The 26812-nt window shown below is 37.6% G+C and overlaps 1 protein-coding gene across 7 annotated transcripts; it reads left to right on the top strand.

Moving 5' to 3' along the window:
• The first annotated feature begins 1275 nt into the window (after positions 1–1275).
• HERPUD2 (HERPUD family member 2) lies at positions 1276–21588 on the top strand. 7 transcript variants are annotated; one of them, XM_035552401.2, is made up of 9 exons: positions 1764–1778; positions 3122–3175; positions 6950–7027; positions 10341–10454; positions 12372–12529; positions 18097–18222; positions 18551–18874; positions 20054–20168; positions 20581–21588. In XM_035552401.2, the coding sequence occupies exons 2-9, from the start codon at positions 3143–3145 to the stop codon at positions 20740–20742; spliced, it is 1110 nt and encodes a 369-aa protein (XP_035408294.1). In that variant the 5' UTR covers positions 1764–1778; positions 3122–3142; the 3' UTR covers positions 20743–21588. The 7 variants fall into 7 exon arrangements, with proteins under 7 accessions (XP_035408292.1, XP_050564633.1, XP_035408295.1 ...); XM_050708675.1 differs by lacking the exon at positions 1764–1778 and adding an exon at positions 2838–2857; XM_035552399.1 differs by lacking the exons at positions 1764–1778; positions 3122–3175 and adding an exon at positions 1276–1659.
• Positions 21589–26812: the final 5224 nt, after the last annotated feature.

Genomic DNA, 26812 nt, shown 5'->3' with positions numbered 1-26812 from the left:
AAGACTATTTTCTCTTTCACAAATTCTCTCATTAGCTGTTGTCTGCATCCTGTTTTTATTTAAAATAAAGAATTAGGTCCTGTGTGCTAATGATACTCTTTCAGGCTCTTCTTTTCATCTTTCCCTCCAGACACTGGAGTTCCTTGGGGCCCTCTCTTTATCAGCAACCTTTTCTGTGCCTGTTGTTCATACTGCTGAGATTAAAAAAATGCTTTGATTCCTTGGCATTAAAGGGACACAGTCGACTTGGATTGTTCAGCCTGGAGAAGAGGAGACAGGGGAGACCTCATCCTTGTCTACAGCTTCCTCGTGAGGGGAGTGGAGAGACAGGCTCTGAGCTCTGCTCTCTGGGGACCAGTGATAGGAACCAAAAGAACAGCTTGAAGCTGTGACAGGGGAGGGTCAGGCTGGATATCTGGAAAAGTTTTTTCAGCAAGAGGGTGGTCAGGAAATGGAACAGGCTGTCCAGGGCAGTGGTAACAGCACCGAGCCTGCCAGAATTCAAGAATCATTTGGACAACACTCTCAGACATATGATTTTTTTTTTTTTTCCTTTTTGGGTGGTCCTTTGGGGGGACCAAGGAGTGGGACTCGATGATCCTTGTGGATCCCTACCAATTTGGATATTCTGTGATTCTGTGATTCTTCTTGAAAAATTAAACCTGACAGAAAGTCTTGTGCCTTCAGTAATTACATCTGAAGATTGATAGAAATAGCACAGCTTTGTTTCTTGGTTTAATAGATATTTGAAAGTATTTTTATAAGCAAGTTGTTGTTTAGATCTAGTTAATGAGAACAGCCTTTACTGCAGGGATCACCTGCAGAAATATTAACTTTCCCTTCCTTGTCATTTTGTCTGTCAGATTTGAAGGTTACTCTTTAAAAGATTTTCTTCTCAGAAACTGAAAATCATGTGGGTGATTACAAGTTTACAAAGCTAAACCGGTACTCCAGAAACATGCTTTATGATTTTACACAGGCCTCTTGTGTGACATAAGGCACGCACCCCCTTCCCGTGCCATTCAGGTTTGTAACACGGTTATTTAGCGACCCCGCGAGGATAAACAGGCCGAGGCGTTCCCAGACGGTGGTGACGGAGGCAGGACACACAGATAACAAAGTTTTAATTCCGCTGACAGGGGGCTCGCTGACGACATCACCTCAACCCCCTCCCATTTTCCCCCCCTCCCTCCCTCCAGCCCCCTCGGCCGCCATTTTGTGTCCCCCCCCTTCCGCTGCCCGGCGGCCCCGCGCCTGCGCATTGCGCCCCCCAGCGGCGTGCGGGGGAGCGGCGGCAGCAGGAGGAGGAGGAAGAAGAGGAGGAGGAGGAGGAAGGCCGCGCTTCCGGTCTCCATTTTACGAGAGGGAGGGAGCGCGGCCATGGGCGTCCCCGGCCGTCTTAGGGAGCTGGGCTCCGGCCGCTGAGCCCGCCCTGAGCTCCTGCAGCTTCCAGCGGCTTCGTGTGGCCCCGGGGGGGGGGGGGGGGGGGGGAGAGAGAGGGGCAGGGGCGGCATGGAGCAGGGCGTCGTGGGTCCCCCGGTGACCCTCATCATCAAGGCCCCCAACCAGAAGTACGCCGACCAGACCGTCAGCTGCTTCCTGGACTGGACCGTGGGCAAGCTGAAGTCGCACCTCTCTAAGGTGTACCCCAGCAAGCCGGTGAGCTGTCGGGACAGCTTGTGCGGGGGTGCCGTGGGGCCTGGGCTGTAGGCAAGGGTTTAGGCTGGGCGCTCTGCAGCGTAAACAAGCAAGGGACCTGCTTCCCCAGAGCTGTGTCTGTAAGTACAGTGGCTGGCTCTCTGCTTTCAGCACATGCAAGCTAGCTTCTCTTCTGCGCCGTTAAAAAAAGCAGTATTCTGAAAGGTGGTAGTGCTGAAGTATTTATTAGCTCTCTGCTTGTATAGGAACTGGGATGTAGCTATCTTCTATACCCATTTCTGTAAATATAAGAGCTCTCTCTAAAATGATTCCAGTGGTGTAGCTAAAGTTACCCCCAAGTTCACTAGATGGTGGTGGAACAGGTAGGTGATTATTCATAATATTATTTGAAACATCCAATTGGGCAACCTTTCCAGAATTGTTTCCTTTTTCCTTTGGGATGATGTTTTTTGAGTCAGGGCTGAAAACTGTCTTCTCATTTGTTTACAAACTTGTATGACAGTTGTAACTATTTTGAAACTTTGTGTAAAAATCTATAGCTCTTTAGTCCCCAAGAAAAATGCATTTTATTTTGAAGTTCTGTAAGTTCTAAATCTAGCAGTTATGAAAAACTGTAGTGTTACTAAACGGCAGTTATACAAAACAGTGCATTTGACTTTTATGAAGATTTGTTCCAGAAAACCATATAAAGGCAGTGCTGACTCTCCCTCTACCTTGCAGCAGCATGTAGGGCCTAGACCTTGCTGTACAAAACATCAGACAAAGCTTCCATTTATATTGTAAATGATTCTTTTATTGAATGAGGTGAATACTAACTAGTGGCATTGTTAGTTTCTTTTTTGGGGGTGGGGAGGAGGGTGGAAGTGGAAGTAAACAATATCTTTGTGTCTGAGAAGGATTTCTTCCTTCTGGAGAAAGCAGGAGAACAGCAGTCAACAATTTTTAGGCAGTATCACTGGTAGATTGAGTTCTGTTAAGTGATATTTAAGAATTTGTGGATTTAGTTGTTATTGCTCATTAATTCTCCTCTAAGAGAGCAGATCCACTGTAAAAGAAACAAATACGTGACTTCAGTTGACTGCTGCTTCCTTGCCAGAATGTCCTTCTGTGACGTATTTGTGTTTAAACACTACTTTTCTGACTCATCCAGTGATCTTGCTGAATTGGGCTTCTAGGAAGAATCCTTAACGAACAAATGGTTTTTATGTTGCATTGTTTTAACCAGTGTTACAATGTTAAATTTTGGTTGCTTGAAATGTCTTTTTTTCTGTTGGCAATGGATTCCTCAACGTGCCTCTCTTTATTAAAATTCACAAGAGTAGTTCATAATACTCCCCAAACTATTATGGATTAAAGAACGGAAGAGTTTCTTTAATGAAAGCTATCTCTAATTCAATTTAATTTGGATTTATTGTGCTTACTAGCTTTACTTGTAACTAAACACAATATTATTATTTCATAGATCCGTTCAAATTAATCTAATATGGGAGGTGAAGAAAGTTGTCTTCTCCGTATGGTAAAATTGAAAAATTTATCTTTGTCTTGATATGTTTTTTGACATAATCTTACTACTTTTTCAGATTTATTTAAAACTGCTTTTAGGAGTGTTTTTCTTTCCTTTTTTTTTTTTTTTTTTTAAGCAGAGCAGTGTCAGAAGCTTGTCAGTCAGATTTCTATGTTCCATGAATGTGGTAGATACTGGAAACAACTTACATTACTGCGCTATTTTAAAGTGTTAGAGTACATCAGAACACAGATGCTTCATACAAGTATTGCAGTGTTCTTGAAATTAAGGGTGCAAAATAGAAATCAGCTGTTACTGCTGGTGTACAGTCTCATGTGTGGCTTGTACCTTATTCTCCTATACACATAGGTAAAATAGTGTCTTTTCTAATTGGAAAACTAATGGCAACTGGTAAATACTTTTACTGAATTTAGTATCTATTAAGAGTATATTATTATCAAATGAGATGGTTGACATAGGCAAGTGAGAAGTTAGGCTTTGGGGCAGTGTTGTTTGAGATTTTATTAGATTAATTTGTGTGGATGACTTAAGTACATACAAATGCCAAGTATAGGCAGATTTAAATTGGGTTAGTCATTGTTAAAGTTGGCATACTTAACTTAGTAAGTCACTGAATAGGCTAGATGGGTTTAAATCAGTGTTAAATTAGCCTGCAGGCCTATACTAAAGTTGATATTTGTAAATAACTTGTTATAACTTCCCTAAAAGAAATCTTTATTTAAGAAAACTTGGAAAGCCAACCTGTATGTCTCAGATCTGGCAGATCTTGCATTCAGCACATTAACAACTGTATTGATTATGCCCAGAAACATTGATTTAAGCCTGCTGTTTCTTGTCCCCTGTACCTGTCAGCTAGCATGTATTTTGCCCACAGTTCTAACCAGATGTGGTTCTTTGTATTTTTATTCCCTGTGGCAGAGGGGCTGGGTGACCAAGTAGCAGATGTTTTGTAACTGAAAGTGGAGATAGATTAGAGACTATGCTAAAGGAAGTTGTTGCATCATTTTAGGCTTGGTTGTTTTGATAATGTTCTTGGCATATTTAACTTGGACCAAACACTGCAGAAGGAATCCTGCTTGAAAAATGGAAGGGGAAAAAAAAAAACACTGAGTTGTTGATTTTAAATTCATAACTTTGGGATTGTGATCAGGAAACCATCTTTTTCCATCCATCTCAGGTATGAGCCTTTAGCCTTTAGGTTCTAGAATCGTTTCATCTGATGTTCTGAATTTGCTTCTGAAAATGGGGCCACTATTATTATTATTTTTGAAGTCTTTTTCTGTCATGGTTCATCATTTGGTCTAGCAGTGAGCATGTTTTTCTTCGAAGCAGGAGCTGTGTTAGCGAATCTCCTCTGGCAGAGGATGAGTTGAATGCCTATTCCATTTGCTTTGGCATATATGTGAACTGCTGTGTTTTCTTGTTTATCACAAGAATTATTTATTCTATTACTAAACAATTATTGTTTATTTTTCTTCCATCTGCATTAAAAACAAACAAACCCACGCTTCAGAATTCCAGGATGGCTTTAACCATGAGAATTGCAAGTGGTAATTCCTGTGATGCATGGTTAGGTATTTAAGTTAAGTGGGGAGGAGCATGGGGTTTAAGACCTCTTCTTCCTGCGTTAGTGTCCCTGGCTTAATGTGTTTATCAGTATTCAACATAAGTAAGCTTTTTTGTTTTTAAGGGAGATGAAATGAATTGCTCAGGATTATGTAGTAGATATGCAGGGTCATTCTAACCTGGTTAGGAAGCTGCATTATCAGTGGGACAGGCAAAAATAGTGTGGCCCCATCCTTATTGGATGATGATACAGAGTATTTGGGTTAGGCCTTCTTATTTGTTTTAACTGCTTACTTGTTCTAATTAATCTCCAGAGTACCTCTCTCAGGATCCAGAAATGGGGTTTCTGAGACTTTTCTTCTGGTTCTACTGATCAAAGCAGCAAGCTTCTAACTTAGGAAATCAAAGTTTTCTGTGTTCTTGATACATGCAGCAAATTCTAGTTTATCTAAGAAGGCCTTTCCCCGATACAAAATGCAAGTAAACTTGTATCCTGTTAGCAGCCTGTTCTTGCTTGAAAGGAGCAGCCAACAAGATGGTGTAGTTCAAAAGAACTTAGTTTGGTATGAGAGAGTGGCTTCTTTGTTGATTTTTTTTTTTAAATATAAATAGTGCAGTGATGACTTTCAATTTGTTGCGCTATTTATCCATTGGAGCTGCAAATTAAGTTCTGTGTTGTGAGACTTATAAAAATGGTTTATTATGTCACTAATTAGAGAGAAATACAGAATGAAGAAAATGATTCTTCAGTATAAGTGATGGCAGCTAACTTGCCACATATAGTATTGAACCATTTCTGCCTATTTAAAGGCATGTATTTAGTCATGGACATCTAATGTGAATTTGGATTTTTTTAAAAGCAAAAACTTCTCATCCAATGTATCCTTACAGTTTTTGCTTAGAGCATCTATAAATCTTGTGATATGACTAGAATATTTAGGGGGGAAATCACGTTCTGTAACTCTTCTGTTTTCTGCTGGACTAGGTTACAGCAAGAAAAAATATCAGGACTTCTTGGAAAGCTTTTCTTTTATTTTATAGGTCTGATTTTCAGCAATTTGGGTCGTAGTATTAGCACGCCTATGACTGCAGAATCGGTAACAGAAGGATGCAGGAGAAAGGGGAGAGGTGTTGAAAGACTAGCTGTATGTGTGGTGGGGAAATTCTTCAAATATTTCATGCTGATAACGCATATCTGTTCCACTGATGGTAGGCCAGATTTCTTCATCTAGCATTTGGTTAGGTTAGTACTTCTTCAAGTGATAAAAAGCTGTTGGATTGATTCTTAATGCAAGAAAGTAGTTGAAATGAACTTATGTTGGTAATAGTTGGATTTTCTTTAAAGTTCTTTTAATTTTTTTTTAAACTAACTGTTCATTCACAAAGTTACAGTGTGTTACTTAGATGCTTGACTGTACTGGACACCTTTCTGTAGATAGGTACCCCACATGCAGTTTCAATGTAACAAGAATTTTGTTATGATCTCCTCAGCTGAGAGTAATTAAATGTTACTGCCTTACAAATAGCATACCATTTAAAAAAAAAAAACTTTTTACTGAGCAATATTGAAGTGTGGAAGTGTAAGACCAGGCAAAAAAAGCTTACCAAAACTTGAAGACTCCCTTTAAAAAAACAAGTCCTTTTGCTTCTTAGGGATTTTTAATGCCTTGCTGCTTGTTTCTTCTTGTTTTTTCCTTTTTTTTGGTGGGTGGGGTAGGTGTGGGAGAAGGGGTTTGGGAATGGACAGAAATTCCATACAGAAAGAGATTGAAACTTATGCTCTTCTCCTGCACGTTTTAATTATCATTCTGTCATTCTACTAACTATTTTTGTTTTTATTTTCCTTGCCTGAGCAATATTTCCATCTACTTTCCCAAGAAGTGTATGGGAATGAGAGCAGGGTGAAGAGCAAATCTTACTGAAAAGAAAGGAATTTTCAAATATACTTAATAGTTTTCTTGAGGAGCATTTGCCAGTTAAGTGATGTTAAGTGTTACAGCACTCTTGCTGAGTGCATAATAGGAGAGCTTTTTCAGATGTAATTTGTTAGTTGGAGTTGCAAGGCCTCTGAAGTGTTTTAAAGGCTGTCCATTGGTGGTTGGAATTATAAGGAATTTTACTCATTTGCAAATATTATCTCCAGCTGTATATCTGTACAGCTGGAAAAAGCTAAATTCCTTTCTTTGTCCCATCTCCTAGTCTACAAAGGATCAGAGACTGGTGTATTCTGGCAGACTGCTTCCTGATCACCTGCAGCTGAAAGATGTTCTCAGAAAAGTAAGCTTTATATCAACACCATATGATTTTTTTGAGCAAAAACACTTTTTGGGAAATAGTTTAGATTTGTATTGTTTGACTTCAATTTTTTATTGGTAAGATAGAATGTGATGAAACATATAATGCTGATATGTTCTGGAAAATGTATTTTCAAGTATCCCTTGTTTGTAGGATTGTGATACTTGTGGATTGAGGGATGTTTCCAAATGGTGAGAGTGATTAGCCTATCCAAGTACCAAACAGGTAATATGCAATGTAGAATGACTCTTTTTGGACAGTTACTGCTTTGACCCAAGTGGGATCATTTAACAGAATTCTGTTAGGTTGGGGCATTGTTTCATTTCCTGTACATTCTTAAATCCAAGAACTTGCATTTAAAACACAAAAAACAAACAGGACTTGTGTAAGCAAAATAAGGATAAAGCATCTATATGCAAGAAAAGACTTCTAAATTGAATGGTTTTGTTGGGAAATCTGTTTATTGTCCTGGCTTTATTTGTCAGGTATTAGCTGTTCCTGCTAACGTTTACAAACTTGTAGGTTCTTGCTTTTTTTTCTTTTTGTAACTTTTCCTTTATTCTGCTGGCTTATCATGGAAACCAATAGTTTTAGTAGTCTGACTTTGGATTCTTTAGGTAACATGCTAATTAAATCCAAGTCCTGAGTACACGTGGAATCTTACATAGGAAATGTTGAAATACATGCACTTGGCTCTCTGATTGGGTTAAATAGCTTGGTTGGATGCTACAAAATAATAGGGACATTAAGTTAAAGTTCTTAATGTATAAAATGATATTTAAGTCAATATGATATTTAAGATTATCAAGAACTTTGTGTGTTTTGATTTTGATGGTAACAGAAAACATAGTGCAATGTTGACTATTCTTTAAATTTCCTGTAAACAGACCAGGATCAATAGCTCTATTTAGAGAATATATTAATTCATTAAACTGTTATTACAATTTTTAATATTAAATATATAAGCTTTGTAGTACAGTACCTGAGTGTTGGTAATAATACTTCTTTTGGCAAACTTCTAAAGTTAAAATCAGTGTGCAAACTGCAGAGTTAGTTACATTTTTATGTTAATACGGAGGAAGGTCTCCAAAAGAGAGTAAAGCTTTAGTAAAAGTGGGGAACTGAATTTCTATGTTATATGTAAAGAAAAAGATGCAGAGGAATATTGAGTGTTGCTTGAACAGGCTAAAGCTGTTGTTCCTTCACAGTCTGGATTGTGAAAGAAACTTTACATAGTTTGTGTTTACCCCAAAAGATTAAAATTTACTCTCTGTAGTTTTATTACAGAACTGCACCTGAAATATTGCCATCCAGTATATATCCAGTAATGCTTAAACATTCATGAAAATGGTTATCTAACATAGCTCACAGCATAGCTATGCTTACGAAGGGCAAAATGCAGTCAGTCTGAATCCCTTAAATTCACTTGGCCTGCCTACAGCAGACTGATTTTAGAAAACACAAACAACTTCGAGCCTTGTTTTATGTGCTAGAGAAGAGATTTCTGACTAACTAATGTCTGTGTTTAATATTCAGGGGATGTGTTTGATTTTAAAGGCACTTGAGTAGGTACAGGCCTTGGGTTTAGTTACAGAAACTTACTAATTAGTCATAAGTACAAAGTTAAAAACTTTTGTTGGAAGAAATGTTCTTTCTGCTTGAGTTTTTGTAAAAAAAAAAAAAAAAAAAGTATGATTGCTCTGAATTTAAACTTAATTCTCTGCTGTATTCTTCCTAATTGTCTAGATCTAAGTTCCTGATATTATCAGAGGATTTACTAAGTCTCTCAAATTAGTTTTATGATACTTGCTTTTAGATACTGAGTGGTGTCATTTTGCTGATATAAAACACGTGGAGGCTGGATGTTGTGGGACTCCTTAAGCATAGTGATATCAGACATGTTGTATATGGAATAAAAACATATTACAATAAATTGTCCCATTTAATAAAGCTGTACACTGTAAGCTTGTCAGTATTTCTGCCTTCCATTACTTCTCCAAGTGGCATAAGGCCTTCTGTAGAAAGAAGGTAAGTAGTTAGGTGAAAGGCTTTTGGCTTGGTCACAATGCTGATGGCTGGTGTTCAGTGCTCTCTGATCACTGTGTGCTGTCACCGGCTTGTAGGAAGTGGCTGTGTGAAAGCAAGGCCATGCTTGCCACTAGGAACTGCTATGTGCAGAGGGGTTGAAAAGTCTGGGTATGGATAGGCTGTGCTAGCTGGGCTGCACTATGGTGTACAAAAGCAGTTATCTAGTTTTTTGTTCCTAAAGATTAAAACTTTAAAAATGTGGAAAGCACACTTATTTTTTTTTAGTTGAAAACAAGCAGTATTTCTAAATGCCATCACATTAAATACTGCAGCTTGACTGCACCATGCTGATTTCAGAAGGGAATATTTTTTCTAGTATTTTTGTACATAAAATTTGGTTACTAGGAAGCTATAGCGTGCAACTTAAATACAGTCATAGCTGTTCTTGTTGCTATGGCCATATGAGCTTCAGGCATGCTGATATAATGGGCTGTTTTCATTTGACATAGTAGAATAGCCTCAGATTGAAGCTGTTATAGCATCCATATTTGATGGGGGAGCATATTCATGAAGAATTGGTGTAGGCTGATAACTTGCATTGCTGGCGTGGCTTTGAGTGGTGCCACTTGTTCCCTTCCTTGCTGTCAAGCATTTAGAAATACTGAAGCCCTGTTTAGCACTTTGAATAGTGTTCCCTGGGCGTGGAATATCTGCAGGGACTTTTTGAATGGGTGGTGCCTGAAGGATAGGCTTGGGTTGAGCTTAGACTGCAGTGAGGTGCAGGCAATAGCTGGTATTTTTTTCTTATCTTGGACTAATCATAGAATTCCAGCTCCTACATTTTTCATTTACCATGATTTTTATTGAATAATGCTTCTCATTAAATCTCAACGCAAATGTAGGCATTCTTAACTTTGAGCACTGCAAAGAGTGAGGTTTTCCCAAAATAAAAGTCAAAGCATCATCTGTGCTTTCTCACGTTTCTCCTTGTGGTTTTCTGTTGGTTCTGCTATACTGCAATTTTAGGGGAAACTAGGGGTAAGTGAATGCTTAGTATGTGATTGTGGACAGCTACTATGAAAACTTTTAGTTGAGAAACAGGAGGCTTCTCTTGTTCTAGGCTCAACTTTTGCTTTGTGGTGTCCATTTTGTTTAATGTATGTATACTGAATACGAGGGAAACTTTGAAGGGGGATATTTAAACACAGTTTTTGCTTGTTTTTTGCAAATATTGTTACTTTAGCTCTTCAATCTCTTTGATTTTTAGCAAGATGAATATCATATGGTTCATCTGGTATGTACTTCCCGGACACCCCCAAGTTCTCCAAAACCCAGCACCAGTAGAGGTGGTCACGGAGCTTCAACCTCCAGCAGTAGCTCAGTGAGTTTTTTCATACACAGGACATGAATTTCTTCTACAGCAAGGAAGCTTTCCAGCAAGTTCTTTTCATTCCTAAAATCTGACTGTAAAAACGTGTGGTGAAAGTAGAGTATGTCATATGAATTTCTAGAATTAGACTTGATTATTTAAGGATGTCATTTTAAATAAATGTGAACTTTCAAATAGTAACGCCATCATGTTTATTAGATGATAAAGCACTACTTTTTCTAAGCTATTCTTTCTTTTCCACGTTTCCTTTATGGAACAGGAACACGGAGAGAGAGAAAAATGTGCTGTATCTTTGCCAGAAACTGACTAGTGTATTTAGACTTTAAACTGAGTTCTGATTAGTTCTGCAAATATCTCCTCTACTGAAGAGAGACCAGTCAATTTAGTGCCCTTGTTTTGAGAGAGGTGGTACTTGGCCAGTGTTCATTCTGCTTGACAAGAATTGGACAGTACTTACTCAGTTTCAAGGTAGTCATAGTGTTGATAGTCTGTAAGGTGATGAGGAGTAGAAAGTTGTCATTTAATTTTTTTTAGTTAATTGTTCAAAGAACCCTTTTTTGGTGTGCTTGCAGTTCTTCCATTCACCCTTCACATCGTTCTGTTCGGAACTGGGAAATGGTGGTGTTCTTTAGTTGTACTCATTTTTAATAGAAGTGAAGGTAATATTTCTGTTGATGACTTGCTCGTCATCACTGTAATTCTCCTGGCTTTCTTCAGAGCTGGTAGTATCAGTAAGTGATTTGTGAAGGTTAGTCAGAAAGGAGAGCGTACAAAATTGTTAGTCTTCATCAGTGGTGGGTAGATTACCCTTTCAATAATAAGCTTGGTTCTTCTATTGATAGGGTACTGTTTCTGATTGCTGTTCAACAGACAGATAAAGTAGCACTTTAAACAGTTGAAGAGAGTGGATAGTATTTACGTTGTTCATGCTTGCAAACAGCAATAGAAATACAGAGAGGGCTTCCCTTATTTTATTGCTACATTGCTGTAAATAATGAATTTAAATACCTATTAATGACTGCTTAAAGCAGTCAGTGTGCACGGCGTCAAATTTGTAATACTTTGAAAGTCAACCTAATCCCAAAGCTTGAATGGCCTTTATTCTTGCATTTGCTTTTTTCCCCCTGTCTAGTGGTAAATTTTTCTTGTTTTCCTTTGTAGGGCAAATGTGATACGGATGTCTTTACATAATTGCAGCTCCTCACTTCCTGAGTTGTCAAAGTTGAAGAGGATTTTTTACTGAGTAAACATTAAAATAATGCTTAGCAGTAGGGTTTGGGGATATAATAAAACTAAAATAATGCATCTCTATGGCCAAATTACAGTCTTATTCTGGTGACATGTAACCTAGGAGAGCCAGCTGTTTGTTCTTCTAGGATTAAGTATTTATCTTGGAAAACATTGAAGTCCTGACAGTCTATTTAGATGGGTTTCTTGGAGCCTAAGTAGTTCCCAGCTACTTTTCTGTTATTCGCTTTTCCAGCCCAAGCAGTTGGCACGGTAATTTGGATTGTGCAGCTGGTACAGTGAAGAGGTTAATTAGAAAAATAGAAGAGGAAACTGAAAACAAGGACAGAGGGAGGGGTATTTTATTTTACAGCAGGAACTTGTCTCTGATATTCATAACCTGAGCTTGTAGTTACTTTTGTTAACAATAGCCTCTAGAATTTGTTGCTGCTAAGTACTTTTTTCTGAATTAAGCTTTAGTTCAGTGCAGCTTTTTGAAACTTCACTTTTTTATATGTGCACCTGAGTGCATTTTTTTTACTAAAAGCTTGCCAGATTCAATAAAACCCCAGTGGACTTGTCTGTTTATATACACAATAAAACCGTTTTCTTAAGACACGGTTGTAAACTCTTGTTACTGTAGTGAAAATATCCCCAATGTCAATTTTATTTATTTTAAAGAATATGAACTATTCTGGATCAACTGCTGCCTCATCCACAAACCAAGAAGATTCATCTACATCTTTGAACACTAGTGCAGATGGAGTGAGGCATCGTAATCTTCCACAAGCACAAAGCAATCCCATACCAAGCCACCAGTTCCCTTATTTAATGCAAGGGTAAGTGAAATTAAAACAATCCTCATCTTTTCCATACTCTTTTTAAATGTTCTGTTACAATTGATTCTTGCACACTCTGCAAAATGATTTGGCTACTTCATCTTGAAGCATAAGTCACGTTTAGAAATTTCTATGAACATTAATGTTTTAAGACAGGAGTCATTCAAAGAGTAAGTGTTCTTGGTGCTCCCCTTCAAACTGTTCTCTTTCACTTTATGCTTTCTGCTTTTAACTTTCTGTTGATGAGGGCAGTTTCAATGTTTATCTAGTGGATGTAGTTAGCAGTGTAAGTGATCAAATGATTGTCTGGTTGCTCTTTCTAGTCCTCTATTGTAATAATCAAGACTAAAATGTTACCAAATGTGATGGTTCTTAATTTTTGACTTTTTAATGGGATGCAACTCTTCACTTGTCCATATTGGATTCAGTTATAGAAATAATGAGGTATTCTGAGTACCCGTAAGTGCTTGTGAATGTACAAAGTTAAAATATTTTCATATATAACCAGTGTGTTTACTTCTTGATTACATCTGGTATTTAACTTTCAAAATTGTCTTTTTTCCCCCACTTAAAAAGCATCTTTAAGAATTTTTTTAGCCTGCATGACCCATGACCTTTACAACTTTATAAACCCCTTTAAAAATTTCTTCCAAGGGAGGATAGTGCATTCTGATATGATAATTGTCATTTCCTCAGGGAACACTTTTCAAGACTTCTTTCTCACAAGGTGTTCTAGTATAGTGCTGTTTATTTTCCAGGGATTTTGAAGAATGTGGTGGGGGACACCCACAAAAACAATCTATGAATCTACTAACAGTAGCAATTGTTTCTGTCACTGGGAAGAATGTGTTAAGAACTGTTAAATTAACCAAAGTTAAATGCATTTTCAGTTACTCTCCTGTTAGAATTTGTGTAGACTTTACTAGTCTTACTAGTTTTCATGTATTCTGCTGGGAAGAGAGTTCTTTTGCAATGGGTGGAGTACTCTGTTATTCTGACCACATTAATCTTTGCGGAAGTGGTTATGCTCGCCTTTGTGACAAACCTAGGTGATGCTAAGTTGACTGCAGTTCAGTGTACTGTAAGTTAATTCTGGAAGCAATTTTTTTGCATGTTGCATTATTCATCTCTAAGGTGGTTTATTTTTTTTAATTAGCTTTTCACAAGTATGTACCCTGAGCATGAGTTTTTTTCTATCAGTATGCGTGACGAGCTGGATAGCCTTTGGACTTGAGAAAGACAACAGAACTGTTGTTCAGCCTTTTAGCTGAAGAAATTCAGTTAAAAAAAAATACAGGAGGAATCAGTTTAGAAGACATGACTGTTTAAAAGAGCATATTTTTTTATTAAGTTATTCTAAGGCTGTCTGTCTATTGGCAAGTGATGTGGACTGAGAGGTGTGGTTCTGTAGACTGAAGGAGGTGCTGAGAACCTGACATCAGCACTGCATGTATTTCAGGACTTTGTCTTATTTGGACTAGGTCTAATTTGATCAGCTGGCACAGTTGCATATTTGTTGCTGAAGTGCATTAGCAATGTGTCTGAATCATATCTTTCAACTTAGTGTAATTCAAAAGGAATCCAGGTGGTGATCCAAGAGCATTCTGTGGTGCAACCAAAAAAAACTAGTGAGAGGAAATGACTGGAGACTAGTTTCAAGAGCACAGACCTGATCTGAACAGAAATCACAAATGCTAGAATAGATGCACCCTAAATAATCTTAGTGTGTGTGGTGGTTGTTTCTTTTTTGTAAAAGCAATTTAGTTGTATAGTATCAGAGCCTTAGGTATATCCTTGCTTTGGACTACTAGGCACTGGCTCTACCCTAAATAGTAAGTCTGGGCTAGCACCTGTTGTAGTCCACTGTCTTCTTGAAATGCCCTTTTTAGTGCTGTCAGTAGCCTTCTCAGATAGATGCATCTGTTTTTGCTTCAGCACTCTGCTACCTGTATTCTAGCAAAAAGAAATGCCTTCTATTTTTTCAGCTACTCTTAAACATCATCTGGGGCAATGAAATTCAGTATTAATGTAATTTATACATGGACTGAGGCTTGTTAAGAACAATGAAGATCTGTAGCTGAAACTTCCATTGTCTTATGGATTTTTCTTGGTTTCATGACCAAACGCAGTTTTATTCTAGCTGTATGATGAACTATAGACTCTACTGATGGGGAATTGTCTCTAGACACTTGAAAATACATGAGTCCAATTCCTTGGGCGTCTTGCAACATTTTCATTAGTAAAGTAGTTAGTACAAATAAGAAATATGAATTTTGGGCAGTTAAGTGATGGTTTTGATGTTTCTTAGTTTCTGGTGCAAGACTTCAGTGTCCAGGTTGAATACCCTATGAGAAAACAGCTAAATCAGATTTTTAAAATGTTTTCTGTAATATTTCAGTACTCTGTTGCTTTAGGATTTTTGTAAATGGTATTTTCTAAACATCCACATTTGAGATGGGACTGAACAAGTAGTCTGTGCTTCTACCAAGTCAGTTCTGTGCTGTGGAGAGTAAGCATGGTGTTTGCTCCTATTGGCTTAGTTCAAGGCCCTACTGTTCTGTGCAGGTACAAACTGAACTCAATCCTACAATGGCTTGCATTTCAGATTAGGGAGTACATGGAAGCAATAAACAGATAAGAAACACGAAGACAGGGAGATTGTTTGTCAAGTTGGGCAGCCCACCTAATAAAATGTTTTCTTATTGTTTACATAATAATGTTTGAAAGTAGACAACAAAATGACATACTGACAGCATACAGAATGTTCCAGCACACAAATGCTAACTTTGCTTCATCAGTAGCACTTGTTCAGTCTGTGTTTTCTGAAAGTAGCAAATATACAGTGGAGGATGTTGAAATAGCACTTGAAGTTGATATCTCAGCCTCATGTGAGGCTAATAGTAAATGAGGCATCTTTGTGGGTTAAAGGATGTTAAACAAATGCAGTTATTGTCAGTGGTGCAAGATGATAAAGACTGAGCTTCTAAGTTTGAAGTTAAAACTTCATTATAATTTTTTTCCACTGGTGGTGAGCAATGGCTTCATGATGACACCAGCTAAGTAACTGCAGAATGTTAATGTGTTCTGATACATTACCTTTAAATAAAGCCCACTTAGATCATTTTAGTTTTCTTCCATATACCGAAAGTAGTAATTCTGGGCTTTATAGTCACTGAAAGAGCAATGTGCCTCTTCAGAATATTCTGAAGCTACCTCTGCATTTGAACCTAAAACCTGTTTTTTTGACATACCTAACTATTCTTCTGCAGTCTGCTGTTATATTTTTGAAACATCTGTGCCTATGCAATTTTGCTTCCCTGCTCTTGTGCTGTTGTTGCCATTCTCTTGAAATACTCCATTTTTCTCCTTCTCCTAGAAAAAAGATAAGGAGAAAGCACGTGCTACTTCCCTTTTCCTTCTAACAGCTAGCCAGCTTGCTTGGCTGGGAAGAGCATCTTCCTTTGGAGACGTTCTTCTCACTGGAATACTCTGTGCTGTGTTTAGAGTTTTCCTGAATTTCTTAAATTAACTTAATAGTCTGCCAGTTGTAATAGGTCACTGACAAAATCTGCTTAACTTTGATTTTTTTGACGCAGAAACCAGTTTTTGAATATTGATGTCTACTTCTCATTAATGACATCAGAACTTGAAAAGTTGGCGTGCTTCTCAAAAAGCCACATCTAGAAAAGCAGTTTAAAACAAAACAGAAAAAAAAAACAAACAAAAACAAAACAAAATGCGAAAATACATTAATGAGAGAGGAAAGAACATTACTGGAGTCTTCTGTGGTTTGTCTTGGCTAGCTTCTTTTTCTGCAACCTCCTCTTAAGCTTTAGATACTGAGAAAGCAATTTCAGAAAGAGTTGGAAGAAAATTGAGGCTCAGATCCTATATTCCTAAAATACATGTTTTGTTTGGAGCTATTAATTTAAGACCTCACAACTTCTGTTGAGCTCTGTTCAGTACGTTTAAAGAGAAGTGAGCCTAAACTCCCGGGGGGAGGGAGGGAAGGTGAATTCCTGCAGAATTCACTGCCGAGTTCTGAGGTAGCACTGTTTTTCAGTGACTGAGCTAGGGAAATAAGTGTGGTCAAACAGTGGTTCTTCCTGTTTTCATCCCCATACGGAATTCTTCCTACTTGTAGTTGAGATATTGCTCTGTGATTTGTCATGACACAGAACTTAGGATACCCATGTAGAAGACTGTCTTTACATTTTGAGGGTCATTATTTCCTGAATTTTGGAGGAATTTTAGTTATCAAAGTGCTTGCCAATTCAAGGGTTAGAAAAACATTCTTAAAGTTTGCAACCATAAAGACAAAAGTATGATTGTTTTTTGTATAGGAGCTTGAAAGCTCTGCTGTTGTATTACATGAATTTTTCAGAAACTGCTTATTAACAGGGCTACCAGTTCACCCTTTCAGTTTATGAAAGAAACAGAGTACTGTATATGAATATCTCTGTGGTATCAGGAGTGTAGCTTTTGCTTTATCACTACTTTTTTTTCCAAACTATTGTCAAAACAAGCAATGACTGAATTCAAAAATAACAAACTGAGTTTTAGCAGAGGTCATGCATGGAGTTGTGTAGCAGGCTCTTGTCCAGAATTAGTGAGGTGCTCTTTCATGTATAAGATGGAAAAAGATTTTAATGTCTTCCCCTCACCTTTCTTTCTGGGCATGTCTTGTATATCTGAACGCCTGGGAGACTAATGAAATCTCTTGGTAATATCTTTGCAGGGAGTGCCTTACTTAGGGAACAGGTGTAGTCCGTAGTACAATTACAGCAGTCTCAGCTTTTGCTACCTGCAGTCTGAATAAACTTTTCTTCATGCTTTGTACTCTCATGCTGTCCTGAAAGATGTCCTTGTTTACTACATCAAAATCTTTGGGGAAAGAGTTGGAAATCTTGCCAAAACATGCTATATGCTCTAGGAGGTAAGAGAGGCTAATGAGTTTAAAAGCAGACAAAACCAAAACTAAAATTGATGTATAGGAGCTTTGTATCTCTTGCATGTGAAACAGAATTAAAAGCCTGTAGGAGAATCCCTTTTAATTAAAGTATTAAGGGGTAAGAGTTGTATTTGTGGTGTTCTCTTAGTTGTGGTCTTCAGATGCTGTATCTGAAAAGTTAGTTTTGCTGTCTTTGCTTATATGTAGTTCTTCGTGTCTGTGATTAGTGATATTTCAGGTTTCATTTGTAAAAGAAAGCTATAGAGCTAGTAAGTTTTGTATTCACAGCTCCTGTAAGGCTGACCTCTGAACTTAAAAGGAATTAAATGAATACATTTCTGCAGTTAACAAGCTGTTAACGTGTTGTTTATCCCAGAGACACAGCTAGTGACAGACATCTAAGTACAAAATCATAAATCTTCTTCCTATAGAAATAACTTCACTTATTAATTTACTCTGTGCTCTTTTGGAATGGGTTGGATGATCTTGCTACATGTTTGTGTTACTTCAGTGCGTCATTTTAGGGGGACAAATGAAGAATGCTTCTTCTAGAATTCAGTGCATTTTAGAACATGGCAATGTTGAACTGAATATTTTTCTTTTACTCCTTTTACAGCAATATAGGCAACCAATTTCCAGGCCACGGTGTATCTGCTGGAGGATTTCCTATGTATCCTGCATTCAGTCCCTTACAGATGATATGGTGGCAACAAATGTATGCACGTCAGTACTACATGCAATAGTAAGTTTGCATTATATTAGGTAGTGCTGAGTTACACTATGGAAAGGAAAGTCTTAAATATTGTTTACAGCATCAAAGTATTTGTGCTTATTTTGTCTGGCTGTGCTGTTTTTATAGTGATAAATTTTGTGCAACTAAATACAAAATCCAATTTTGTATTGGAATTAGATAATTGTATTAATAAGTAAAGATTTAAGGAAAAAGTGCTTTTTTGTTTTGATTTGTACTGTCTGAAACTTTGTTTTCAGTAGTGTAGGAAAGAAGGCAAGAATAGGTTTAGACATTTTGGTGCATGTTTTTTGACAAAAGTTTTATTTGACTTTTTTAGCCAAGCTGCTGTTTCAGCCCAAGTGACTTCCAGCACTGAATCAGCGAGATCTGCAGTTGCTCAGGCTGTAAATTCACAACATGCTCCTGCAAATGAGCCTGCAGCAGTGCCAAATGTAGCTGTCCAAGAGAACAGGCCTGTAAACCCGAATGTTCAGATGAATGCACAGGGAGGCCCAGTAGTTAATGAGGAGGACTTCAACCGGGACTGGCTGGACTGGATGTACACTTTCTCTAGAGCAGCTATTCTTCTGAGCATTGTATACTTCTATTCTTCCTTCAGTCGGTTTGTCATGGTAATGGGAGCCATGCTACTGGTTTATTTGTGAGTACAACAGTTAAGTACAGCTGCAGAGCAGATACATGGGTTATACAGCTAGTGTATAATCTTTTAAACTTTGAGAAATGTTTCAAATGTGAAAGTTTAGGCTCTGCTTCTCTTGTATGGTGTGTACAAATTTGAATTTCAAATGAGCAGAGAAGCCGTTTTTTTAAAAAGCATTTCTGGAACCTTTTACAGTAACTTGGTTACCACTTAAAACAGTGTGCTTAAATACTGGTGATATTTACAGGTCAGTATTGTAGAAATGTAGAATTTAAGGATGGAAATTAAGGATGTTGGGATGAGGAGGGAAGTTCATGTAGTAACTGAAGTGTATGCTTGTGTAAACTTAAACTTTACTGCTTGAATGTGAAGGGAAAACTCCAGAGCTGTACTCATTTATACATCAAATGTATAGAATTTTGCAGTAAATTGTGTTAGGCAGAGATAAGGGAGCTACTTTAACAGCGGATGTCATATCTGGCAGAATTGCAAGGACATCTTAAAAAAAATATGTTAATGATGTATCATGAAGACCATTTTATTAAGATGTATCAATACTGTAGTCATCAGTTCCTTTAGTGAAACAAAATATCTTAATGATGTAAAAAGTGAAAACTGACAGTAATGTGATGTTTTGGACTGATGTCATTCATTGACAGTTTACTTACGTGTAGTCTGATCTTTGTGACTTTATGAGCATACTTGCATGGATTGTTCTGTTTCTGATGCAGGTGTGGTAGTTGAAACTTAAATATAGACATCTGAAAATGTAGGAGAGGCTTACTTAATTTAAAATGGTAATGTGGTTCAAGCCTTAGCTCAAGTTTAAATTGAAAGTCAACTTTGAACTATGAAAATTAAAGCTACCTTTAAAAATAATAAAATGTAAATACTTAAAAATGGGGAAGAGGAGCCCCCCAGTATCCTAAACATTTCATCAGCTAATTATGGAAAACTATGCATCTTCTGGCACAGGGTGCTACAAACAGTGCTGCTGAAACCTAGCAAGACCTTTCTTAACCCAGATATCAAAGAATACCCATTCTATCTAGAAGTTAAACTTCTGGAAAAATGCAAGGAGCTTCATCCATTTGCAAGCACTTGAAGAACTTAATACAGTAGGTAGGAGAAAATTCTTCCTTTCACAAGGTTTTTCAGCTGTTCCATTTTCTTATGTAGACACCAGGCTGGATGGTTCCCCTTTAGGCAAGAGGGAGGCCAGCAACAGGCAGCCAATAATGTGGAAGGGAACCGTGATGGGCAAAATGCAAATAATCCTGATCTTGAGGAGATGGTAAGAGCAGACATATCTTTAAGATTTCTGTGTGTTATATTGTAAAGTATGTGTAACTACCTGTAGCACAAATCTCGAAGTGGTAGTGATTAAGCAGGAAAATGTTATTTCATTTTTTTCCCTCTTAATAGTTGAGTATTGATGTCTGGACAGAAGGACTGACTGCTTTGTGAAATATGGCTGGTTCAACCAGAAAGCTTTCAGTGTTATCCTCTCTGTTATGCAGGCTGGTTAAATTTGGTATCTTTCCAGTCTGAAGTAGAGATGATCACTGTCAATCACAGACTTTCTTTGTGCTAGTTATTCTTCAGGAGACTATTCTGAGAAAACTTAATGTAGGAAAATGCTGCTCTTAACTTTTGTCAGAGCTCTGAAAGGAAGCAGTTGAATTGTTCAATTTCTGTTTTTAAAGGAACGACTTATGGATGATGGGATTGATGAAGACAGTGGAGAAGATGCAGGTGAAGATGCCAATATAGAGCAGCAGCCTGGATTCATGGCTTCTGCTTGGTCCTTTATTACAACTTTCTTCACGTCACTCATCCCTGAAGGGCCTCCGCAGGTTGGCAATTAAAATGGAAAAGGAACTGTCAGGCAGTCTCAGTAGCCATACATAGAAGTGGAGCAGATTGTAGATGGTTTTAAATACAGTGCAATTTCAGAAAATTTATATTGTTATCTTTTTGATCATGGTGTACAAAAATGTGTATTTTTTTCTTTTGGCTTTCTCATACATCGCATGTTTTAAGCACAAGTGGACTACTAAATGCTTTCTTTAAGATTCTTCTTTTTCTGAAGAATGAAATGTAAAGATATTGGTCTTCCATGTTTTGTTTTTAATTTCAGATGTGTATTATACTGAGGCAAAAACCTTGTACTTAGTCTGCACCATTGCCTCTTTAAAGAGCTGTTAAAAATATGAATATTGGCAGACTTCAAATGCTGTCTATTCATCTGAATAACTTCAATGTATCTTGTGTTAGTTTTATGCAGGGTATGACTTATCATTTGGGATTTGGAGTTTATATCATTCCCAAAAGAATGCTGTAAACACCAGGATTACTTGCTAATGGCATGTTGTCTTCATGCCACAAAATACTAAGCCTCTTCTCATATCTTTAGAAAGCTAAAAGCTTTGTCTTGAGGCTATACTGAAGTTCATTAAACTTTGAGATGGTTGACAGCTCTTCAAAGAGAATCAGCAGTGATGGGATAAACCTTAAATGTTTGATACATACAGTACTTTTTAAAAAAAAAAAACATGGATGTACTGGGGAAAAACATGTAAATTAGTTTTTTAATAAAAACTGTTATGGTAACTTTTGGATGTTTATATGCATATCTGAATGCAAACGGTGCATTGTGAAGGATGAGGATATGATTGAGAGTGGAATAAAGTTAATCATGGTGGCATTACTGATATTGACTACAGTGTTATGTTTGTAGCAGTGCATATGCAATTACAGGTAGGAAGAATCTCATCATCAGGATATGTTTTCTTATTTTTCTGTTCCTTCTAAAATAAGACAAAAAAAAAGAAAATTGTACGTGAGAATAGTATAGTGCTTCTGTCAGTTTTCAATTGTTATATTTAAATTTTAATCAGTCAAGAAGTTTCACTTATTTTTTTTGTCCCTAGTTCTGAAGCGACTGTGTCCTACCGAACTTCAAAATATCTGCAAAGATCCAGTTAAACTTTAACCAACAGAAAACTTAAGCAGATTTTTAATTTTCAGGTACAAGGCAAGGCTCTTAAATAGGTCTGAACGGCTGAGAAATAAGGTTTTGTTTTCTGCTCTCAAGACAAACTGCTGAAGCTGTGCAATGAAGATTTAAACTTTAACTCTTAGTTTTATACTCTGAAACATCTGTTAGGATTTTTAGGCTTCATTGAGAGTTGAATTTAAGCTGGAAAAACCAAACTTGAACAATGATTTTAGACAGCTTAAAGAGAATATATTGTACCTCAGAAAACAACTCTGCTTAAATCTTTCAGAAGGAGAAATAGATGTTTTTAAAGCATTATTTTATTTGTTGAATAGGCAGAAATGATGAATAAATCATGTTTAATACGTTTTATTCCCCTATGACTGTGGGGATCTGCTCTCAATTTAGGTTCTTTCACCCTTTTAACTTGGATGGATCTAACTTGACCAGTATTTTAAAACTATTATAGAAACTTAAGTTTTTAAAGGGATGGCACGCAGTGACACTCCAGGATGTCATAAGACTTGCTATTTCTGGAATGCATTGACAAGCTTTTGGCTATTTGGTGTGTGTATTCTTCCTAGTACTTTTCCCAAAAGCTTGGTTTTTGTCTTGTCTTGCAGTTAGTGTCTGTATAACCTGTGCAGTTATGACCTACTGGTGTCCAGCTACTAACAGGTGTTAACTGCTTCTTGCTGTCATTGTAATAGTTCAGGTATCTGTTCGCTTTCCGTGCTCTGGCAGTAAGCTTCTATTATTAGCAGACTAGATTAAGAAAGTGGCTCTTACTCTGCCAACCCCAACTTGGTTAAAAAGGGCAAAATAGTTATTTTGCTTCCTTGTATTGAGGCAAGGAGAAATTTGATTATAGGTTACACAAAGTTGAGACAGTGAAATGGCAAATCCTGATAGTTGGTTAGGTATTGAGGGAGGTTGGTCTGAGTGTTTTAACCAGATCATGGTGCTGGAGTGATGACTTAAAGAAGCCTGATTTCAGTGAGAACATCTTAACGTCATTGAACTTCTGTACTTCCAGAATCTTACTGAGATCTAAGCAAGGAAAAATGAGAAGACTGAGAGAAACAAGTAAGAAATAAGAAAAAGAGATGAAGCATTAGCAAAAAGCAGCGAAAGTTGAAAGCAGAGGGGAGAGGATGTGATTGTGAATAATTATTCACAAGTATTAAAGAGCAGGCTGAGGTAAGAGGTACTTTCTTTCTTCTCAGAAAACGAGCTTGATGAAAATTGGTTGGTTCAGGTCTTTTGTTTATGGGTTTTTGAGTGATTTTGACATAGAGTTGAACAGCATGGAATATGTAACAAGTCATGATAGAGAAGAAAACCCTAGGAAAACAGTTATATCTGTATATCTTTCTTGTAGAAAGTCTTATAGTGTAAAACAAAACTCAATTATATAGCGTATGGCATAGGCAAAGCTAGATGTTGAATGATTTCCAATCTGTAGCATGGGATGAAATAAGGCACGAGTATTTGGGCAGCGCAGGATGTGACTTAGTATTAATGGCTCTGTAACATGCCTGTGCATCACCCACCATCTTTGAATACAGAAAATGATTGAAATTCATTCTTTCCTTCACCTTACAGAAAGATATGAAATGTCAGATACTCAACATTCAGAAGAGGTCTGTGCATCTACTAGCATGTCTATGCTAGCGTATTCAACATCTTCACAATGTGTTAAGGTAGCGAGAGAAGCACTAGATCAAAGCATATTCCATCCATAACACTTGTTAATGCTGTGAAGAGGCAGATAAGATCGTAGTACTAATTCAGGAGGTGTGTGAAAAGAGCATACGTTAACAGCTGCTCTTCTGCATGATTTCTTGGTATCTTGGAATTGTGCTTACTCTAAAAATACTTTGCAACTGATGTGTGTCTCTATGTTCTTGCAATGACTTCTTGATCACAATTTACATTGTATTTAGCAATGCCACTGTATAACAAACAATTATAGCATAAACTAGGGTAAGATTGGGTGTAAAATAATGGTTAAAGAGATCCTTTTTCTCCTGTTAACTTAATTATGAGCTTGTAAGCTCCTCTCATGCTACTCATACATTGTTTTGGAGACCTTTATGGGCAGCCTTGACATTCCAGTGCTCCTTGTTGCTCTTATGTTCATGTAACGCACAGAGCAGCTCTTTAAGAAGAGGTGGCTCCTGTTTCAGATGTATTGCACAGCTGCCTTACCGTTTCTGCAGAAGAAGGAAAATATAATTGCATGTGAGGTTGGTAATGGTAGCAGGTGATGTGAAATCACTTAATTCTCTTGTATGGTATGAATAATCATGTTTCTGCTGTTTGTTTTCTGTACAATCTAAAAGCTTTCTAGCATAAGCCTTTTCTTTATCAGCCTTTGATACTGCAAAGAACTTCGAAATTTACCCCAGCATAGTGATTGTGAACTCACGGGACTTTTTTGGATATGTTCGGATGGGCAATCAGAGGTACAATTGCAGCCAAACTAGATGTGCCCTTGTTAATTAAGTTGCAGGACTGTATTTATTCTGGTGTAAGCTAGATGCCAAAGTATCCAGGCTGGTGCTCTATTACTTTTGCTGGGTAAGTTTTTGATGCTTTAATTATTGAGAGTTAACTAAATTAATGTCTGTATAGCTTTACATACGGATGATTTCTTTCAGATTGCAGCATAAGTATAGGCAGGATGATGCAAACTGGGACACAAATTACTTTATCACAACCCTTGTTTGTTTCAAAGCTGCTGCTCATTTGAGTAACAAGTTAACATGAGGTAATAAAAACATCTTGTGCCTCCCATTCCAAAACCAGGATTCAGCTGTTCTGTGTGGCAGTGGTCTCGCATGAGTGTGGGCCTCTAAAGTGCCTGTCCAGCTGGTTGGAGAGGAGGGAAGCAAATACTGGATCTGGAAGAAATATACTGTAAAAAGGCTAGAACTGGTTAACTTTTTTCCCCTTAAAGAGGCAAGTAGTGTCCTGTGGGAGAATGTCCCAACTACATAATATTTTCACTTTGTTTACCAAGACACTAATTTGTGCTTGTTTTGAAGCTTTATGGTTTGTTTAAACAACATAGGGAAGTGTTGCTGTATAACAGTTTGTTTTTTCTTTTTTGGTAAAGAAACTGTATCCATGATACTGATGTAACTTCACTGCTAGGATTATTGTTAGGGTCTGGGATAGGGAAGCTGAAGACTGTGGTCATTCTGCTGATCTTTGTGTAACCTTTCACTTGATGTTTTGGTCTGCAGGCCTTACTGTAATAAAATTTCTCGGAGCTGTGGCAGGGAAGGAGGGATTATAATCCTATGATTTTTTTGTTTTTTTCATAAAATACTGATAATTGTTTTTTGTCCTTATACAGTTTAGCTGCCCTAGGGGAAAAAAAATAATGCAAAACTAGCAGTCATTTTTGGAGTAGGGAGCTTACACCAGGGCAGCTGCAATATGTAGTTTAAATCTCATAGTGGTTAGGTATAAGTGTGTAAGTAGGACAAAATATCCAGAAAGACCAATGGTGATTTTTTCTTAGCCTCATAGAAATCCTTTGAGAGAGAATATACATTGAGGGGTTTGAGACAGAAGTAAACAGAGTTGTGGGTATGTTTGTTTATAAAATGTGGGGTTTGTGTGTGTGTTTTCTTTTTCTTCAGAAAGATTGTACCTGACCTTCACTGCTGGTTAGAAAGGAAAGCCAGAACCTGGTATTTGTGTTAAAGTTAGCATGTTTGGGTGGCTTTTTTGAAGTGTTTTGGTTAGTAACCTGATGCAAGGTTAAATTGTAGTGATAAAATAACCACAGTGATGTGAAAATACACTGCTGTAAAAATAAATGAGCAATTTGTCTAGCCAGTGAGAACTTGATACTCTAATTTGTTAACCAGAGATAATTAAGGAAATGAGTAATAGACAAAATAAGAAAACCTGTAACGTATGATAGGATAATTCTCAGGAGCCTTTCTTGAGGGAGGTGTTAAGGTCACTCCATTCTTTAAGGGTATGTTGGATGCAACCAGAACAGAAACCTGGCTGGGATGGTAAAGTGCACTGACTGACAGGACGGCCAGACAGCAGCGTTTCTCAAATACCCCACTAGATGGTGGCACAATACAGCCCCTGCTGCTGCAGCTGCCTGAGTTCAGGCTCTGTGGTATCAGATAAGCATGGACCTTAGAAAGCATTATTTTTATCACGATTTCTTGACTCTTGGGAAAAAAAAAAAAACACAACCAAACAAAAAAAAAAAACAACTTAGCCTGTGCAAGCACTGTTCTTGACAGCAGGAAGGTATGGCATGGCAGCTGAATCTGGCCTTGGATGGCAGACAGCAAGAGTGGTTCTAATGTGTGTAGAGTGTGTGGTGTTTTGGAGCAAACTGATACAGGGTCCTACTGGCCTAATGTATTGCAGAAGATGGAACTTGCCCAGGGAGAAGTTTGTCTTTTGATATCAAAGACTTTGGTAGTTTGTGCCAGGAGCACGCATCCTTCATACAAATCCATGTCCCAGGTTCAGTGTAACAACATCCTTTTATAGAAGGAAAGCCTGGTAAGGGTTTGTCCTCGTGCATCGGTGAGTTGCTGATGTTAGTAAACACACTGAGTGGACATTGTGCATTTCAAAATACTTTTTGTCACTTCTACCAAGTATTTTAGCTAGCAGTGGGCATGGCACTCATCTTCATGAGATAGCCGGTACTTAATGGAAGGCTGTGTGGCTTTCCTTTCCTTCAAAACAAAAAACAACAACAAAAAAGAACAACTGCCAACCAAACCCTTCTGGGGTTCTGTCAGCAGAAGTGAATTATTTTAAGTGACACGAAGGTTGACCATTCACAGTCAAAAGATGCAAGTCCTGCTTGAAATAAGTGGATAAAGTATTGTGAGGGAACTGTGAAGTCGCTCCCATTGTTGTATCTCTTTTCTGGCTTAAGGGCT

The sequence above is a fragment of the Cygnus atratus genome, chromosome 2, assembly GCF_013377495.2.
Source record: "Cygnus atratus isolate AKBS03 ecotype Queensland, Australia chromosome 2, CAtr_DNAZoo_HiC_assembly, whole genome shotgun sequence".
Lineage (NCBI taxonomy): Eukaryota > Metazoa > Chordata > Aves > Anseriformes > Anatidae > Cygnus > Cygnus atratus.
This window is presented reverse-complemented; position numbering and strand designations above follow the sequence as displayed.

Bases quoted from the DNA above. Each gene is read 5' to 3' on its own strand.
- HERPUD2 (XM_035552399.1), top strand. From the start codon at position 1,513: ATGGAGCAGGGCGTCGTGGGTCCCCCGGTGACCCTCATCATCAAGGCC. The intron at 7,028-10,340 runs GTAAGCTTTATA...TTTGATTTTTAG, and splicing joins TGAAAGATGTTCTCAGAAAA to CAAGATGAATATCATATGGT. The intron at 18,223-18,550 runs GTAAGTTTGCAT...TGACTTTTTTAG, and splicing joins CGTCAGTACTACATGCAATA to CCAAGCTGCTGTTTCAGCCC.